This window comes from Lynx rufus, unplaced genomic scaffold (assembly GCF_022079265.1).
Source record: "Lynx rufus isolate CCGP_SWC_20201006 ecotype Redwood Valley unplaced genomic scaffold, mLynRuf1.p SCAF_9, whole genome shotgun sequence".
In the NCBI taxonomy this organism is placed as follows: domain Eukaryota; kingdom Metazoa; phylum Chordata; class Mammalia; order Carnivora; family Felidae; genus Lynx; species Lynx rufus.
In genome coordinates this window covers 110,123,270-110,143,772 of record NW_025814897.1, presented here as the reverse complement: position 1 = coordinate 110,143,772, position 20,503 = coordinate 110,123,270, and the positions used below count along the sequence as shown (strand labels likewise).

General features: G+C 38.4%; 1 protein-coding gene and 1 pseudogene across 1 annotated transcript in view; one reads left to right on the top strand and one right to left on the bottom strand.

The window, feature by feature from the left end:
• The window catches only part of CUNH11orf80 (chromosome unknown C11orf80 homolog), a 97,573-nt gene that overhangs the window by 44,354 nt on the left and 32,716 nt on the right, over positions 1–20,503 (bottom strand). Inside the window, exon 4 of the mRNA XM_047072467.1 lies at positions 762–871. Within this exon, the coding sequence (XP_046928423.1) occupies positions 762–871 (110 nt within the window). The remainder of the gene's footprint in view (positions 1–761; positions 872–20,503) is intronic.
• LOC124505175 (elongation factor 1-alpha 1-like) lies at positions 17,423–18,778 on the top strand (annotated as a pseudogene).

Below are 20,503 nucleotides of genomic sequence, written 5' to 3'. Positions count from 1 at the left end.
GTCAACCTAATAAAATGTATGCCAATAGGATCTACACTGGGAATCCATTTTTCTTTTGTCTTTCAGGAGATCCAAACTCAAATAATGGCTTAATTTCAGTGGTTCTCAAGTTTACCTGCACATTAGGAATCACCTGGGAATTTTTTTCATCTGGGATTTCAAAAATATTTTAAAGCCCAGGCCACACCAGTATGGACTAAATTGTATTCCCTAAAATTCATATGTTGAAGCCCTAGCCCCCCATGTGACTGTATTTGGAGACAGAGCTTTGAGGACATAAATAAAGTTAAATGAGGTCATAAACGTGGAGCCCTAATCTGACAGGAAGATGTCCTTATAAGAAGTGGTTGACTAATTAGAGAGCTCTCCCACCACATATACACAGAGGAACCATGTGAGGAAACAGTGACAAGGCACCTTATTCTTAAACTTCTAGACTCCAAAAGTATGAGGAAATAACGTTCTGTTGTTTAACCACCCAATCCATAGTATTTCTTTATGGCAACCTGAGCAAACTAATCCAACACCCTAGGCCAATTAAATCACAACCTCTTGGAGTGGGACACAAATACCAGTCATTTAGAAGCTACGGGGGCGGGGGGGGGGGGGTTGAAATCTGCACAGAGAAGTTTGGGAGCCAATGCCTTATTTCATTTCAACTTGGAACTGTGATGGACCTAGGCTTTTCTTTCCTATTATTATATTTGTAGAAAAATGAGAATCAAGATATCAGTAATTTATAGAACCACAACAAAACCTGCCTCAAAAATCATCTGGAAGGGTGTTACCCCTGATATGTCCTGAGAAGAGCTGGCTTCTTCTGAAGTCCAGTTCAGCTTTGCAGAGAATCCGGGCAGTATAGATTGTATTTCTGTGTGAGAAGAAGTGGAGACAAAAAATAAATAAATAAAAAGGCAGTTTGGATAAGTACCAGAGTTTCTGGAATTGTTTATTAAACTGATGAGCCAAGAAGGCATTTCCCTGATGAAAAGATTATCTGCAAAATTTGAAGTATGACTGGAAATGGCTATGCATCAGCAAATTGCTTGAACATTTAGAATTACTTTATGGGGTTAAGACATTTAATCTCATGTTTTCAATTTTTCACATTTGCTAAATCAATTTGTATTTTCAGTTAATTTCCACAAGGTCATGTCCAAAGCTAGAAATCTTCAGAACTGACAGCTCTAGCTTATATTCTTCTGTTTTCAATAAATTAATTATTTGATAAACACAAATCCAGTAAGTGAGCTAATTTAGAATTAAAAGCAGAAAAATTCAAGAATGGCCCTCTCAGGCATTTACCTAATGCAGTACTTTCTTTATTTAATAAGGTAGTCTTTACAAAGTAAAACAAACTCTTCCTAATTTTGTTCACAAATTAACCACTTGGTATGTTTACATATGTTAACTTAGAACTATCTTTCCACAAAGCACCAGGTGGTCCTGCATCATCAACAAAGAGAACCTCAAAATTTGCATCATTGTCCTTCCTTTCTGTATCTTGGCACTCATATTATAAAGGAAAAAAAAACAAATCTCCCATTTTATAAAATGCCATCCCTTATTTCTTCTCTACATTACTAGTATAATGGAGAACTAAAAACAAAGATTTTGTAAATGAGGTTGACAGTGTTGATATTATACAAGAATCCAACTTTAAAAACAATAATAAAATGCATCCTAAAATAAAAGCACAACTCTCTCCTACAGCACTCATACTACATATCTAATAAATCTGTAACCTCAGAAAGTATGGACATTACCAAGATCAAGTACTAGCTATCAATCTTAATGGGTAGTATTTTTCTTGCCATTATTTGTTTTTCAAATATAATTCAATTGTAAAGCTTGGGATAATATGGCAGCAAGGTTGTGCTACACTGAGGTTTAGTGAACTTGGCATTGAACCAAGATGCCTTGCATCAATCTTTAGTTTTACCACTGACCAACTTTCTGACCTAAAGTGACCCCTTTTTACTGTGATTAAATTACCTTTTGTGAAATAAGAGAAAATTTGTTCCTGAGTCCTACCTTGTCTTTGAAGTACTGATACAGTGCAGAATGGGTAAAACATGTAGATACATAAGAAAAAGTATTGTCAATAACTGAATTCTCCAGAAATCTAATTAACAATTTAAAAGAAAATGTGTAGTTATTTGAGGAAAATCAGTTTCAATTGCCTCACTTCACACACACACACACACACACACACACACACACACACACACACCCCCAGATGGACTGACTAGAGTTAAATGTGAAAGGCAGAACAATAAAACTAAATAAAAGCCTTTTATTTCTTTTTTAATGTTTATTTATTTACTTTGAAAGAGAGAGTGTATGCAGGAGAGTGGCAGAGAGAGAGGGAGACAGAGAATCCCAAGCAGGCTCCACACCGTCAGTGCAGAGCTGGACGTGGGCATCGAACTCACAAACTGTGAGTTCGTAACCTGAGCTGAAATCAAGAGTTGGATGCTTAACCGCCTGAGCCACTTAGGCACCCCAAAGCCTTCTATTTCAAGATAAGTTGAGCATATGTTGAAACTGCACCTTCCCGGGGCGCCTGGGTGGCTCAGTCGGTTAAGTGTCCGACTTCGGCTCAGGTCATGATCTCGCGGTTCGTGAGTTCAAGCCCCGCGTCGGGCTCTGTGCTGACAGCTCGGAGCCTGGAGCCTGTTTCAGATTCTGTGTCTCCCTCTCTCTCTCTCTGACCCTCCCCTGTTCATGCTCTATCTCTGTCTCAAAAATAAATAAACGTTAAAAAACAATTAAAAAAAAAAAAAAGAAACCGCACCTTCCCATTCAAACACATAAAATGATAAAAAAAAATTTTAAGTTTTTATTTAAATTCCAGTTAACATAACAGTGTAATACTAGTTTCAGGTGAACAATATAGTGATTCAACACTGTCATACATCAACTGTTGTTCATCACAAGTGCCTGCCTTAATACCCATCACCTATTAAAGCAAGTATTTTAATTTCTTTTTAATTTTTACTTATTTTTGAGAGAGAGAGAGAGAGAGAGAGGGAGAGAGAACAAGAACGAGTGGGGGAGGCATGGAGAGAGAGGGAGACACAGAATCCTAAGCAGGCTCCAGGCTTTGAGCTGTCAGCACAGAGCCCAACCCAGGTTTGAACCCACAAACTGTGAGCGCACGACCTGAGTCAAAGTCAGACACTCAACCGACTGAGCTGGTCTGGTGCCCCAAAACAAGTATTTTTAAATCTTAATAAATACATAGTCTAGAAAATACATAGTCATGGTGAGAAAAAGAGAAAAATCTTTACAGACCAGAAATGGAGAGAGAGATTCCCCTTATCTTCAGAAAGGAAAAAAGAAAATCCACAATGGTAGGTGAGGACCAAAGATGTGCACCATCTTTGGGGCCTGGACTAGGGAAAAATACATAGGGCTAATATGGCAATAGCCATAGATGTAAGAGCAAGATCCACACAGGCCATACACAGGAGATCTAAACAAGGACCCAAAACACAAACTACCAGAGAGTTGATTAAAGCCAAGTGATGCTAGTAGCAGGATCACTGACACAAGCCTTAGAGCTACGTCATGTAAATGGAGATAAGACTCAGAACTATGTAGTCTATTAAGATGCAAGAGCTTTGTATCTTACCACGCAAGCAAAATTTAATCTAAGATACATATCCTGCAAGATTAGGGCTCAGCAACAGAGAGCTTCCTATTGGAACCCTGTCAATGCAGAATGTGTTCAAAACAAATGGATGATGGACAATTAGCTCTTATCTAAAAGTTACCAACCAACAAAGACCAATAACATGAAAAATATGACACATATCAACTAATAAAACTTATACATGAGGAAACAGAATTAAAAAACAATCTGAAAGGAAAGAAGACTATCAACAAAACAAAAAGGCAATCTACTGAATGAAAGAAAATATTTACAAATGATATATATAAGGGGTTGATATCCAAAATAAATAAAGAACAACTCAACACCAACCTCCCCAACAAACAATCCAATTAAAAATGGTAAGATCTGAACATTTTTCCAAAGACGACATACAGATGGCGAACAGATGCATGAAAAGATGCTCAACATCACTCATCATCAGGGAAATGCAAATCAAAACCACAATGAGATATCATCTTGTGCCTGTCAGAACTGCTAAAATGAAAAACACAAAAAATAACAAGTATTGGTAGGAATGTGGATCCAAAAGGAACTCTCATGCACTGTTTGTGGGAAAGTAAATTGGTATAGTGACTATGGAAGACAGTATGGAGGTTCCTCAAAAAATTAAAAATAGAACTACCATATGATCCAATAATTCCACTACTGGGTATTTACATAAAGAAAAGGAGAAAACTAATTCAAAAAGATATATGCACCCCTATATTTACTGCAGCATTATTTACAATAGTCAAGATATAGAAGTAACCCAAATATCCATTGATAGATGAGTGAATGAAGATGTGCTATGCACGCGTGTGTGTATATACATATGTATACGTGTATATATACATAAGTATATATACATCTACATCATATATACATAGCTATTGATATATACGTACACACATACATACAATGGAGTATTACACAGCTGTAAAAATCACCCTATGAATTCATTCATAAGTGAAAACAAAAACAAATGAATAAATAAAGAGAAAGCAGAATCAGACCTATAAATACAGACAGCAAACTTATGGTTGCTAGAGGAGAGGGGAATGGGGAGTAACAGATATAGGCATGTGGTTATGGAATGAACAGGTCATGAGAATAAAAGCTACAGCATAGGAAATATAGTCAATGATGTCATAATAGTGTATGACGACAGATGGTAGCTACACTTGTATTGAGCATAGCACAACCTGTAGAGATGATGAATCACTATGCTGTATATCTGAAACTTATGTAGTACTATGTGTCAACTATACTCAAATAAAAAAAGAAATTTCAAAAAAGAACACATTGCCATAGATCAAACAGAAAGAGGGGAAAACTCTATTAGAAATCTTGGAAATTAAAGATACAGTGTTTGAAATGAACATGTTAGGGAAGGCAGATTAGCGACTGTAAAAAAGCACATTTAAAAGAAAAGGTAGTACCTGAATCTTTTACAGCAGCATTATTCTTAGTAGGCAAAAGTGGAAACAACCCAAATGTCCATCAATAATAAACAGATTAACAAAATATGCAATATTGTTCATCCATAAAAATAACTGAAGTACTGGTCCATACTACAATATGGATGAATTTTTAAAAAATTTTTAATGTTTATTAATGAGAGAGCAAGAGAGCATGAGAGCCAGGGAGGGACGGGGGGGGGGGACAGAGGATCTGAAGGGGGTTCCATGCTGATAGTACAGAGCCCTATGTGGGGCCCAAACTCACAAACCACGAGATCATGACCTGAGCCAAAGTCAGAGGCTAAACCAACTGAGCCACCCAGGTGCCCCACAACATGGATGAATTTTGAAAACATTATGCTAGGGCACCCGGGTGGCTTGGTGGGTTGAGCATCTGACTTGATTTCAGCTCAGGTCATGATCCCAGGGTCATGAGATTAAGCCCCGTGTCAGGCTCCATGCTGAGCATAGAGCCTGCTTAAGATTCTCTGTCTCCCTCTGCCCTTCCCCACTCACGTTTTCTCTCTCTCTAAAATAAAAACATTTTTTTTTAAACATTAGGCTTAGTGAAAGAAACCAGACACAAAAGACTACATATTGTATTATTTCATTTATATGAAATCTCCAAGATAGACAAATCTATAAAGACATTAAGGATAAACTTTTAATTTTTTTTTTTCAACGTTTATTTATTTTTGGGACAGAGAGAGACAGAGCATGAACGGGGGAGGGGCAGAGAGAGAGGGAGACACAGAATCGGAAACAGGCTCCAGGCTCTGAGCCATCAGCCCAGAGCCCGACGCGGGGCTCGAACTCACGGACTGCGAGATCGTGACCTGGCTGAAGTCGGACGCTTAACCGACTGCGCCACCCAGGCGCCCCAAGGATAAACTTTTAAAAGACATAAACACTAAACAAATTTTTAATGGTTTTTTTAAGTTTATTTATTTTGAGAGAAAAAGTGTCCACGCATGTGGGGGAGGGACAGAGGGAAAGAGAGAATCTCAAGCAGGCTCCACACCATCAGCATGGAGCCTGACGTGGGGCTCAATCTCATGAACTGTGAGATCATGACCTGAGCTGAAACCAAGATCTGGGCGCTTAACCAACTGAACCACCCAGTCACCCCACTAAAAAAATTTTTAAATAAAAAAATAGATCCATAATAAATAATGACGGAGAATTATCATAAAACAAAGACAGATGTAAGTACTGTTTGAATAAATTTACCAAATGCCAAGCAGGATAAATTTCTTAAAAAAAAAAAAAAAAGGCACAAAAAAAGCCACACAGCTGAACATATCAAAGTGAAACCCAGAATAACAAGGATAAAGAGAAAACTCTAAAAACTACAAAAGAGAATGAAATTATCCTGAAGAAACATGAGTTAGACTTCTCATCAGCAATATTAGATATCAGAAGATAATTAAGTACTATCATCAAAGATCACAAAAAATTAACTTGGAATCTGGACTTTTAAGAGAACCAAACTACCATTAAAGAATGAAAAACTTTAGGGATGCTTGGATGGCTCAGTCAGTTAAGTGTCCCACCTTCAGCTCAGGGGTCACGATCTCACGGTTTGTGAGTTCAAGCCCCACATCAGGCTCTTTGCTGTGAGCACAGAGCCCACTTCGGATCTTATGTCCCCTTCTCTCTCTGCCCCTCCCCCACTAGTTTTCTCTCTCTCTCTCTCTCTCTCTCTCAAAATAAACTTTAAGAAACAAAAATGAAAAACTTTAACTTATTTATTATTTATTTATGTTTTTATTTTTGAGAGAGTGAGTCAGAGTGCCAGTGGGGGAGAGGCAGAGAGAGAGGGAGACACAGAATCTGAAGCAGGCTCCAGGATCTGAACTGTCAGCACAGAGCCCGATGTGGGTCTCAAACCCATGAACCATGAGACCAGGACCTGAGCCGAAGTCTAATGCTTAACCAACTGAGCAACCCAGCGCCCCTAGAATGAAAAACTTTAAATGTTTACATTCCACATTCACTTGATGAAAGAACTAAATAAACCAAATAAGCATAACCATTTAAAAATGAGTTTAAATTTGCACCTTTTTGCTGAGATAGTGTGGAGATAAGGAAGAAAGAATTATATCATCAACAATATCAAGCTATCTCTTCATATAGCTCTTCAACTGTTAAAGTAGCAAAATTTCAGTCATGTGGCAATGTGAACATACATCAAAACCATATACTGGGACTTCTTCCAGCAATGATGAAATAACAGGTACTAATAAATCAGCCCTCGCACCAAAAACTACTATAAAACTAGGTAAAACATATGAGTCAATTGTTTTCAGGCACTGGACAACAAATAGCACAAGACTGTGATCCTTGACAGAAGGCAAACTCCTGAGGTAAACCCTATGACTGCCCTGGATGTCTGCCTGGGGAAATTTTCCTGTCCACTGAGCAGGGACCTGGAGCCCAAGCAGAGTATAGTGTACCCAATATGCTGAGAAGGTACAGAACAGTTCAGAGTTGCAAAAGTACCTAGAATCTGCAAGGCAGGGCACAGGAGGGGAGGGAGCTATGCAGAAGTGGGTACTGAAAGTCTGTGTGGGAGCTCCCCATGAGTCCTTGGTCAAAAGCTGGGCTATGCATGCACAGGTGAGACTATATTAAATTTCCCAGACAGCAGCTGCAATGGAGTTGAGAATGAAACAAGACACAAGTGGTCAAGCAGTGCTGGAAAATGTTGGGCTTCGACCCAACCAGAATGGACAGACCTTGATAAAACTGATGGTGTCCATAAAACTGATGGTGTCCAGCTAAGACACCAAAAAGGTAAGGCTTTCTTAGCAAAAACAAAAACAAAAACAAAAACAAAAAAAAAAAGAGAGAGAGAGAGAGAGAGGGGAAAAAAATAGACAACAATAATAACCCACTTTCTAGATGAAAATTCATTCTTGACCTAACCTAAGAAAATGCCTAAAACCAAGACTCAACAAGATCCACAGAGGAGATAGTTTGGAGATTGAGTGGTATCAAGTTAAAGGAGTTTGGAAAATGACTTGAGTTTCTACATATGAACCCTATAAAAGGTATAAAAACAAGCCAACACTAGGTTAGATTAGCCTGCTAGAACAAAAATCAACACTCTTCAGAGTTAAAACAGAATATAAAATAGGAACACATTATCCAATATAAAATAAGGATTTAATAGATACACAAAGAAAAAAAAATGTAACTCACAAGGAAAAAAAAAGCAATAAAAAAGCCCAAGCCTGTCATAGATGTTATATTTAGGAAAGACTTTCAGACACATATTATTTATTTTAAAAAAATTTTTTTAAGCTTATTCATTTTTGAGAGAGAGAGACAGAGTGTGAGCAGGGGAGGGGCAGAGACAGAAAGGGAGACACACACTCCAAAGCAGGCTCCAGGCTCTGAGCTTTCAGCACAGAGCGCGATGCAGGGCTCAAACTCACGAACCACGAGATCATGACCTGAGCCAAAGTTGGATGCTTAACCGGCTGAGCCACCCAGGTGCCCCAGGTACATACTATTTATTATATGTTCAAAGACAAAGGTGGCTTAAATGTGTCAAATGATATGAAATATCAGCAGAGAAAGGTACACTGTAAAAAAAAAATCAAATGGAAATTCTATCACTGAAAAGTTCATTGACCGAAATGAATTTGCTGGACAAGTTTAATACATTAGATATAACAGAAGAGTCAGTGAAATTATTGAAGACAAAGAACAAAAATGATCCAGTCTGGGGCACCTGGATGGCTCAGTCATTTGAGCATCCAACTCTTGATTTTGGCTCAGCCATGATCCCAGGGTCATGGCACTGAACCCCACATTGGCTCCATGCTGAGTGTGGAGCCTGCTTAAGATTCTCTGTCTCTCTCCCTCTGCCCCTCCCTCCCACTCACACTCTCTAAAAATAAAAAATAATATATATATATATATATGTGTGTATCTCCATGTCCAATCTGGACAGTAAAGAGATTGAAGAAAAATGAACAGAATCTTAGAGACCTATAGAACAATATCAACCAGTCACAAATATGTATAATGGGAGTTCCAGAAGGAAAAGAAAGTGGAATGGACAGGAAAAATATTAAATGGACAGGAGAAAAAATATGAAAATATGAAAAGTAATGTTTTTTAATTTGATGAAAAATATTAAGATGTGAAAAGCTCAGCAAACCCCAAGCAAGATAAGTGCAAAGAATATAATACCTAAGTACATAATGGTCAAAGTTATCTTTTTAATAAAGAAGATAGAAAATCTTGAAACAAGCTGGGGGAAAAAGCACATACTACCTACAGAGGACCTATAATATAAATTACAGCTGACTTCTTCTGAGAAACAATAGAGGCCAGAAGACAATGGAATGACTTCACTTCAAAGCACTATCAAGCTAGAATTTCAAGTCCACTGAAATATATTTATTTTAAAATGAGGGTAAGACAAAGACATTTTTTGGTAAACAGAAGATTGAGTAATTCATTGGCAGAAGACCTGTACTACAAGAAATGCTAAAGGATATTCTTTAGACTGAAGATGAAAACCCAGATACACAGGAAGAAATGAAGAGCACCAGAAGTAAATGAGTAAATACAAAAAGCATTTTTTCTTCTCATATTTTTCTTAACATACAACTAACAGTTTAAAGAAAAAATAATAACATTGTAAGGCAGGAATTATAACATCTGAAAATACTCAAAATAGTGCAAAAAATAGTACTGAACTATAACCCCCCAAGTAAAATAAATAACCAAAAGTTCATCCTGATTAAATAACTGGATTAATAAATAAAAGATTTAGAAGGGACAACACTTCATTATAGATAAATTCCAATAAATAAATGTAGAAGAAATGAGGACATATGATATCACAGTAATACTACAGTAATAATTGCTACAGGCCAGACCTACCAATGAATATTAAGTTAGTAGATGAACATTTAAGGAAAAACAGTATATTTGCAAATTCTCACAGTATTTCCCCCAAATATTTAAAAATTACACAAAGTAACTCTACTTAGAAAAATCTGACAGATAACACCTTAACCAAATGATCAAGGTTAATATTGCCACTAAAGAGACATCAACATCATCAATTCCCTCATAACTCACACTGAAATGGGCACATCATCTGTTTGGTATTCTTCCCAACAATGCATAACCTCAATCTAATACAAGAAAACATCACGCAAGTTCAAATTGAAGGACATTCTACAAAATACCTGACAAGTACTTTTCAAAAGTGTCAAGGTCATAAAAGAAAAAGGAAGTTGGAGAAACTGTCACAGATTGAAAGAGATTAATAAGACCTAACAACTAAATGCAAAGTGAGGTCCTGTAATGGATCCAGGAACCAAAAAAGGACATTAGTAGAAAAGTTGGTAAAATCTTAATGAAGTCTATAGTTTAGTTAATACTGTTTTACTAGTGTTAATTTGTTAGTTTTGATTATTGTACTATAAGGGGTTTAAAATATCAATCATAGGGACGCCTGGGTGGCTCAGTAGGTTGAGCGTCTGACTTCAGCTCAGGTCATGATCTCACAGTATGTGAGTTTGAGCCCCACGTCAGGCCCTGTGCTGACAGCCCTGAGCCTCGAGCCTGCTTCAGATTCTGTGTCTCCCTCTCTCTCTGCCCCTCCGCCGCTCATGCTCTCTCTCTCTCGCTTTGTCAAAAATAAACATTAAAAATATATATTACACGGAAAACTGGATGAAAGATGTACAAGAATTCTTTGTGCTGTTTTTGCAACTCTTCTGTAAGTCTAAAATTATTTGCAAATTAAAAATATAAATATTCTGCAAAAGAATGAAACTGGACCGCTATCTTACACAATACACAAAAATTAACTCAAAATGGATTAAAGACCAGGGGCCCCTGGGTGGCTCAGTCTGACTCTTGGTTTTGGCTCAGGTCACAATCTCACGGTTTCATGAGTTTGAGCCCCACATCGGGCTCTGCACTGACAGCGTGGAACCTTCTTGGGATTCTCTGTCTCCCTCTCTCTCTGCCCCTCTCCCACTTGTGCTGTCTTTCTCAAAATAAACTTAAAAAAAAAAAAAAAAAGGATTAAAGACCATGAATGTAAGACCTGAAATCACAAAACTCCTAGAAGAAAACAGACAGGAAGCTCCTTGACATTGGTCTTGGTGATTAACTTTTGGATTTGACACCAAAAACAAAGGCAACAAAAATAAAAATAAACAAATGAGACTACATCAGCTAAAAAGCTTCTGCAGAGCTAAGGAAACCATCAACAAAATGAAAAGGCAACTTACTAATAAATGTGAGAAAAATTTGCAATTCATGTATATGATAAAAGGAGTTCATATCTGTAATATATAAAGAACTCATACAAACCAATAGCAGAAAGATAAGAAATAATAAAGTGTTGGTGAGGATGTGGAGAAAAATGAACCTTGTGCACTGTTGGGAAGGATGTAACCTTACTATGAAACCACTATGAAAAAACAGTATGGAGGCTCCTCAGAAAATTAACACTATAACTACCATATGACCCAGCAACTCCACCTCTTGGTATATATCTAAAGACAACAAAAACACTAACTTGAAAAGACATATGTACCCCCATGTTCACTGCAACATTATTTACAATGGCCAAGACATGGAAACAACCTGTTTCCACTAATGAATCAATGGATAAAGAAAATGTTGGGGCCCCTGGGTGGCTCAGTCAGTTAAGCACCCAACTCTTGATTTCGGCTCAGGTCAGGATCTTATGGTGGTGAGACTGAGCCCTGCCACAGGCTCCGCACTGGGTGGTAGCATGCTTAAGATTCTCTCCCTCTCTCTCCCTCTGCCCCTCTCCTGTTCATGCTCACTTTCTCAAAAAAAAAAATTTTTTTTTAAGGAAATGTGGCATGTATATATACAATGGAATATTATTCAGCCTTTAGAAAAACGAAATCTTGGGCACCAAGGTGACTCAGTAGGTTAAGCATCTGACTCTTGATTTCCTCTCAGATCATGATCTCACGGTTCATGAGATCAAGCCCAGCAGGGGGCTCTGCACTAACAATGCAGAGCCTGCTTGGCATTCTCTCTCATCCTCTCTCTCGCCCCTCCCCTGCTCTCTCACGCTGTCTCTCAAAATAAATAAGTAAACATTACAAAAATTATTAAAAAAAAAAAAGAAAAATGAAATCTTGCCCTTAGTGACAACACAGATGAATCTTGAAGGCATTATGCTAAGTGAAGTAAGTCAGAAAAGGACAAATACCATTTGATCTCACTTATACGTAGAATCTAAAAGAAAAAATGAGCTTATAGATACAGAGAACATATTGGTGGCTCCTGGTAGTGGGGGTGGAGGAGGTAAAGGGGTCAAAAGGTATAAACTTCCAGTTATAAAGTAAGTCAAGGGAATGTAAAGTTCACCATGGTGACTATAGTTACTAATATTGTATTACACATTTAAAGTTGCCAAAAAAAAGAGATCTTACAAGTTACCATAAGAAAAAATTTTTTATCTATGTATGGTGATGGATATCAGACTTATTGCAACGATCATTTCACAATGTATGCAAATGTCACATCATCATGTTATATACCTGAAACTAATATATCAATTATACCTCAATTTAAAAAATGTTCCTTGTTGGATTATTTTGATGCTTTTATAAAAAAAATCAAGTAGCCATATAAGTATGGGCCTATTTCTGGACTCCATTTTTTCCCCATTTTTCTGTCTTTATGCCAAATTCAATACCGTCTTAACTATTGTAGCTTTCTAGAAAATATTCTGTTGGGTAAGTTAAGTCCTCCAGTAATGTTCTTCTTTTTAAAGATTCTTTTAATTATCCTAGATCCTTTCCATTTCCATATAATATTTTCCCTGTTTTTCCCTGCCCCTCTTGCACTCATGCGCAGGCACATTCTCTCTCACTCAAGAAAAAAAAATTTAATTAATTAAAGAAAAGAAAAATAATTAATTAAAAATTAATAACCTTTGGAGACTTCTGGGGGAGAGGGCAGAGTAGGAGGAGCTTAGGCTTACCCTGTCCCACAGATACACCTAGATAACACCCACATCAGTGTAAATAACTCAGAAAATGACCTGAACACTAGCGGCACAGACAGATAAATGTAGACAAAAGGCCACATAGAAGAGGGTAGGAAGTGCAGAAACACAGTAAAGAGACAAAATGACCCACAGCGCTGTCCACAGGAGGGAGGAACACCAGGGCATGGAGAGAGGAGAGGAGCAGACCCCACATCAGGCACCCCAGTCACAGAGGACCCAAACTGACCAGACAAATCCCATAACATTCGGGTTTGAAAACTAGAAGGCCTAACTTCACAAGTTATTACAATCAGTGGGGCCTGACACCTGGCACTTTAAAAATCAGCAGCTGGGCTCTGGGAGAGCTGGAAGGGATAGGAAACTGAGTCCCCATCCTTAAAGAGACAGCACAACAGGGGCGCCTGGGTGGCGCTGTCGGTTAAGCGTCCGACTTCAGCCAGGTCACGATCTCGCGGTCCGTGAGTTCGAGCCCCGCGTCAGGCTCTGGGCTGATGGCTCAGAGCCTGGAGCCTGTTTCCGATTCTGTGTCTCCCTCTCTCTCTGCCCCTCCCCCGTTCATGCTCTGTCTCTCTCTGTCCCAAAAATAAATAAACGTTGAAAAAAAAATTTTTTTTTTAAATAAAAAAAAAGAGACAGCACAACAAATAGCCCTGCTGAGATACAGCATGGAAGCAGCAGCTTGAAAAATACCTGGGGAGAGGTATGAAGAGAGGGAGACTTCTCCAAGAATAAAAGAGCTGGCAGGCACCATTTCCCTCCCCTATACCTCACCCTAGATATAGAGACTCCTGTAAGAACCAGTGCAGAGCAAACACTCTCCACCTAGCTTGTTAACAGTGTGCTCCATCCTTAGGGTTTTCCTTCAGCAGGAAGCACCCCCCTCCATCCTAGCCTGGGCAGGAGTTTTCCCCAGTGGGTGCAAGCCCCTTCCTGCAGCAGACTGGCAGAACTTGCTAGCACTGTGGGCCCTGCCCCTGCATTCTCCTGTAGACACACCCCCTCCAACAATCCTTGGTAGGAACCCATCCAGAGTGGTGCCACAAGCCTGGCAGTGTGCAAGCAGCCCTCACAGGGGCCAGCACAACTCCAAAGTGACTCCTGCCCCAAAGTGAGGGGAAGATAACCACACACACCAGTCTGACTGTGGCCCTAGCAGTGAGTTGGGGGAGACATCGGGTCTGACTGCAGGCCCTACCCACCAATGAAAGCTTCTCAGAGGACAACACAGGGAAAGTGCCCTACAGTTCGGTGCTACCACAGCTTTGGTAAAACCCTGGTCTGACTCAATTCAAACCCAGTGTGGCTCCACCATGGGCCACTAACAACACAGGGACCAAAATCTGCCCACAACAAAGAGAGCCATTGCAGAAGATTGGACTGAAGGCAAATGCAGCTTGGCCACAAAAGCAGGGCACATGCAACATACAGGAGACACCCCAGGTTCTGGTGAACAGAGGACATTGCACTACAGGCCACTACAGGACCTCTTCTTCATAAGGCCACTAATTTCCAGAGCAGGAGATATAGCTGACTTTCCTAACACATAGAAACAGACACAAGGAGTAAGACAAAATGAGAAGACATAAGAATATGTCCCAAATTAAAGAACAGGAAAACATCACAGCAAAAGAGCTAAACAAAATGGAGGTAAGTAATATGCCTGATAGAGAATTTAAAGTAATGGTCATAAAGATACTCACTGGACTTGGTGGAAAAAACAGAGAACTTCAGTGAGACTCTCAACAAAGAGATAGACAACATAGGGGCGCCTGGGTGGCTCGGTCGGTTAAGCATCCGACTTCAGCTCAGGTCGATCTTGTGGTCTGTGAGTTCGAGCCCCACATCGGGCTCTGGGCTGATGGCTCAGAGCCTGGAACCTGCTTCCGATTCCGTGTCTCCCTCTCTCTCTGCCCCTCCCCCGTTCATGCTCTGTCTCTGTCTCAAAAATAAATAAACGTTAAAAAAAATTTTAAAAAAAGAGATAGACAACATAAAAAAGAACCAACCAGAGGTAAAGAACTCAATAATTAAAACTAAAAATACATCAGAGGGAATAATTAACAGACCAGAGGAAGCAGAAGAATGGATAAGTGACCTGGAGAAGAGTAATAGAAAGCAATCAAGCTGAACAAAAGAGAGAAAAGAAATAATAAAAAATGAAAATAGGCTTAAGGGAACTCAGAAATACTGTCAAGTATAATAACATTCACATTACAGGGGTCCTAGGAGGAGGAGAAAAAAGGTAGCAGAACATTTATTTGAAGAAATTATAGCTGAAAACTTCCTGAATATGAGGAAGGAAACAGAAATCCAAGGCACAGAGAGCCCCCAACAAAATCAACCCAAGCAGGTCCATACTAAGAAACACAGAAGAGGATGGATGCCACCATGATGTTTTATTTTATAGTAAAGACTTCACCAAAACACTACTAGAACTGATACATCTATTCAGTAAGGTCACAAGATACAAAACAATAAACAAAAATCCTTTGTATTTCTATACACTAATAATGAAGTAGCAGAAGGAGAAATTAAGAAAATAGTCCCATTTACAATTACACTGAAAATAATAAAACACATAAGAATAAACTTAACCAAGGAGATTAAATACTTGTACTTTTAAAACAATAAAACACTGATGAAAGAAACTGAAGATGACACAAACAAGTGGAAAGATATTCCATGCTCATGGACTGAGAGAACATTGTTAAAATGTCTACAGTACAAAAAGCAATCTACAGATTTAATGCAATCCCTATCAAAGTACCATAGGCATTCTTCACAGAACTAGAACAAATAATCCTAAAATTTGTATGGAACCACAAAAGACTCTGAATAGCCAAAGCAATCTTAACAAAGAAAAACAAAATTGGAGGTGAGGTGTCACAATCCCACACTTCAAGTTATATTACAAAGCTGCAGTAATCAAAACGGTATGGTACTGGCACAAAAACAGACACACAGAGCAACAGAACAGAATAGAGAACCCAGAAATAAACCCATGATTGAGGCACTTGGGTGGCTTAGTCATTTAAGCATCTGACTTTGGCTCAGGTCATGATCTCATGGTCCATGAGTTCAAACCCCACATCAGGCTCTGGCTGACAGCTCAGACCCTGGAGTCTGCTTCAGATTCTGTGTCTCCCTTGCTCTCTGCCCCTCCCACATTCATGCACACACACACTCTCTCTCTCAAAAATAAAAAATTTAAAAAATTAAACCTCTATTTAAAAAGAAATAAACCCATGATTATATGGGGTCAATTAATCTTCAACAAAGAAAGCAAAAATAAGCAATAGGAAAAAGACAGTCTCTTCAACAAATGGTGTTAGGAAAACTGAACAGCTACATGTGAAAAAATGAAACTGGACCACTTTCTCCATACATAAAAATAGACCCAAAATGAATTAAAGACCTAAATGTGAGACCTGAAACCATAAAAATCCCAGAAGAGAGCACATGCAGTAATTTCTCTGACATCACCCATAGCAACATTTTTCTAGATATGTCTCCTGAGGCAAAGGAAACAAAAGCAAAAATAAATTATTGGGACTACATCAAAATAAAAAGCTTCTGCACAGCAAAGGAGACAATCAACAAAACTAAAAGACTACTACTGAATGAGAGAAGATATTTGCAAATGTCATATCCAATAAAGGGTTAGTATCCAAAATATATAAAGAACTTATACAACTCAACTTATACAACTCAACACTCAAAAAACAAATACTCCAACCGAAAAATGGACAGAAGACATGCACAGACATTTCTCTGAGGAAGGATTACAGGTGATCAGCAGAGACATGAAAAGATGCTCAACATCACTCATCATCAGGGAAATGCAAATCAAAACTACAATGAGGTATCGCCACACACCTGTCAGAATGGCTAAAATGAAAAACACAAGAAACAAGTGTTGGCAAGGATGTGGAGAAAAAGGAACTCTTGTGCATTGCTGGTGAGGAATGCCAACTAGTGCAGCCACTGTGGAAATCAGTACAGTGGTTCCTTAAAAAATTCATGATAGAATTACCATATTATCCAGTAATTCCACTACTTACCAAAAAAAGAAAAACCATGAAAACATTAATTCAAAAAGATATATTTACCCCTACGTTTATTACAGCATTATTTACAATAGCCAAGATATGGAAGCAACCCAAGAGTCCATAGATATGTGAATGCATAAAGATGTGATATATATTTTTTGCAACAGGTTTATAGCCAGAATACAGGTGTCATGAAAACCACAGCTAAACCTAAACCAAAATGGGAAAGAAAAATACTCATATCAACATCATCGTCAATGGACACACAGATTCAGGTAGGTCTACCACTACTGGTCATCTGACCTACAAATGTGATGGGATCAACAAAAAACCTATTGAAAAATTTGAGAGGGAGGCTATTGAGATGGGAAAGAGCTCCTTCAAGTACGCATGGGTCTTGGATAAACTGAAAGCTGAATGTGAACATGGTATCACCATTGATATCTCCCTGTAGAAATTCAAGACCAGCAAGTGTTATGTGACCATCATTGATGCCCCAGGACACAGAGACTTTATAAAAAACATTATTACAGGCACATCTCAGGCTGACTGTGCTGTCCTGATTGTTGCTGCTGGTGTTGGTAAATTTGGAGCAGTATCTCCAAGAATGGGCAGACCTGTGAGCATGTTACACATTGGGTGTAAAATAACTTATTATTGGTGTTAACAAAGTGGATTCTACTGAGCCACCTTACAGCCAGGAGATATGAGGAAATAATAAGGAAGTCAGCACCTACATTAAGAAAATTGGCTACAACCCCGACAGAGTAGCATTTATTACAATTTCTGGTTGGAATGATGAAAACGTGCTGGAGCCAAGTCCTAACATGCCTTGGTTCAAGGGATGGAAAGTCACCCATAAAGATGGCAAGGGCAGTAGAACCACACTTTTTGAAGCTCTGGATTGCATTCTGCCACCAACTCAACCAACTGACAAGCCCTTGCGTCTTCCTCTCCAGATGTCTACAAAATTGATGGTATTGGTACTGTCCCTGTGGGCCGAGTGGAGACTGGTATTCTTAAACCTGACATGGTGGTCACCTTTGCTCCAGTCAATGTTACACAACTGAAGTAAAGTCTATTGAAACATACCATGAAACTCTGAGTGACACTCTTCCTGGGGACAATGTGGGCTTCAATGTCAAGAACATATCTGCCAAAGATGTTCATTGTGGCAATGTGGCTGGCGATAACAAAAATGACCTACCAATAGAAGCAGCTGGCTTCATGGCTCAGGTGATTATCTTGAACCATCCAGGCCAAATCAGCGATGGATATACACCTGGGCTGGATCGTCACCTAGTTGTTCACTGAGCCAAAGGAGATTGATCATCATTCTGGAAAAAAGTTACAAAATGGTTCCGAAGTTCTTGAAATCTGGTGATGCTGCCATTGTTGATTTGGTTCCTGGCAAGTCTATGAGTGTTGAGAACTTCTCTATCCTCCTCTGAGCTCTTCTGCTGTTTGTGACATGAGACAGATGGCTGCTATGGGTGTCATCAAAGCAGTGGACAAGAAGGTAGCTAGCGCTGGCAAAGTCACCAAGTCTGTTCCAAAAGCTCAAAAGGCTAAATGAATATTATCCTGAATACCAGTCATCCCAGCCTTAAATCAGTGGTGGAAGAACAGTCTCAGAACTGTTTGTGTCAATTGGCCACTTAATAGTAAAAGACTCGTTAATGATAACAATGCATTATAAAACCTTCAGAAGGAAAAGAGAATGTTTTGTCGATCACTTGGATTTGTGTGTGTGTGTGTGTGTGACAGTTTTAAGTTATTAGTTTTTAAAATCAGTACTTCTTAATAGAAACAACTTGACCAAAATTCTGTCACGGAATTTTGAAACCCATTAAAATAGAAGCTTAATGAGAAAAAAAAAAAAAAGACGGGAGATACACACACACACACACACACACAAACACACACACACACACACTGGAATATTACTCAACCACAGAAAAGAATGAAATCTTGCCATTTGCAACAATATAGATGAATCCTTATAACGCTAAGTGAAATAAGTCAGACTGAAAAAGGCAAATACCATATGAATTCACTCAGATGTGGAATTCAAGAAAACAAATGAACAAAGAGAAAAAGATTCTTAAACAAAAAAACATATTATTAAATATAGAGAACAAAATGATTACCAGAGGGGAGGTGGATGGGGCGAATGGGTGAAATAGGGAGAGGGGATTAAGAGTACACTTATGATGAGCACTACCTGAGTAATACACAGAATTGTTGAATCACTAGACTGTCTACTTGAAACTAATATGTTAATTATAATGGAATTAAAACTATATGTTAATTATAATGGAATTAAAAATGTTTAAATGAATAACCTTTATTTTTTTACAGCAGTTTTGAGGGAAAAGTTGAAGGAAGATACAAAGAATTCTCATATACCTGTGTCCCCATATAAACACAACCTCTTCCACTATCAACTTCCAGTACCATAATGGTACATTTGTTATAATCAATGAAGTTAATGAACCAACTGACATATCATCATCACCATAAGTCCACAGGATTCATTCCTAGTGTTATCCATCCTATGGGTTTTGATTAACATATATGTATCCATCATTATAGGATTACAAAGAATAGTTTCACTGCCCTGAAAATCTTCTGTGCTTTCCCTATTCATCTCTGCTTCCCTCCAACCCCTGGCAACCATGAATCCTTTTATAGTCTTCATGGTTTTACCTTTTCCAAAATGTCATATACTTGGAATAATGCAGCTTGTAGCCTTTTTGGATAGGTTTCTTTTACTCAGTAACATGCACTTAAGTTTCATCCATATATTTTTATGGCTTGATAGCTCATCTTAGTGCTGAATAATATTCTACTGTTTAGATATATATAGTTTATCTACTTATCTGCTGAAGGAGATCCTGTTGCTTCCAAGTTTTGACGATTAGGAAGAAAGCTTCTATATAAACATCCATGCACAGGCTTTTATGTGGACGTAAGTTTTCATTTGGGTAAATACCAAAGAGCATGACTGATTACTGGATCATATTGTAAGAGTATATTTAATTTTGTAAGAAACTGCAAAACTGTCTTCCAAAGTGGCTGCAACAATGAATGAGAGTTCCAATGTTCCAAATCTTTGCTAGCATTTGGTATCAGTGTTCTGGATTTTGGCTATTCTAACAGGTGTGTAGTGGTATCTCATGGTTTTCATTTGCAATTCCCTAAACAACATGATGTAGAGCATCTTTTCATGTGTTTACTTGCAATCTGTTTATCTTCTTTGGTAAGATGCCTATACAGGTCTTCTGCCCATTTTTTTTTT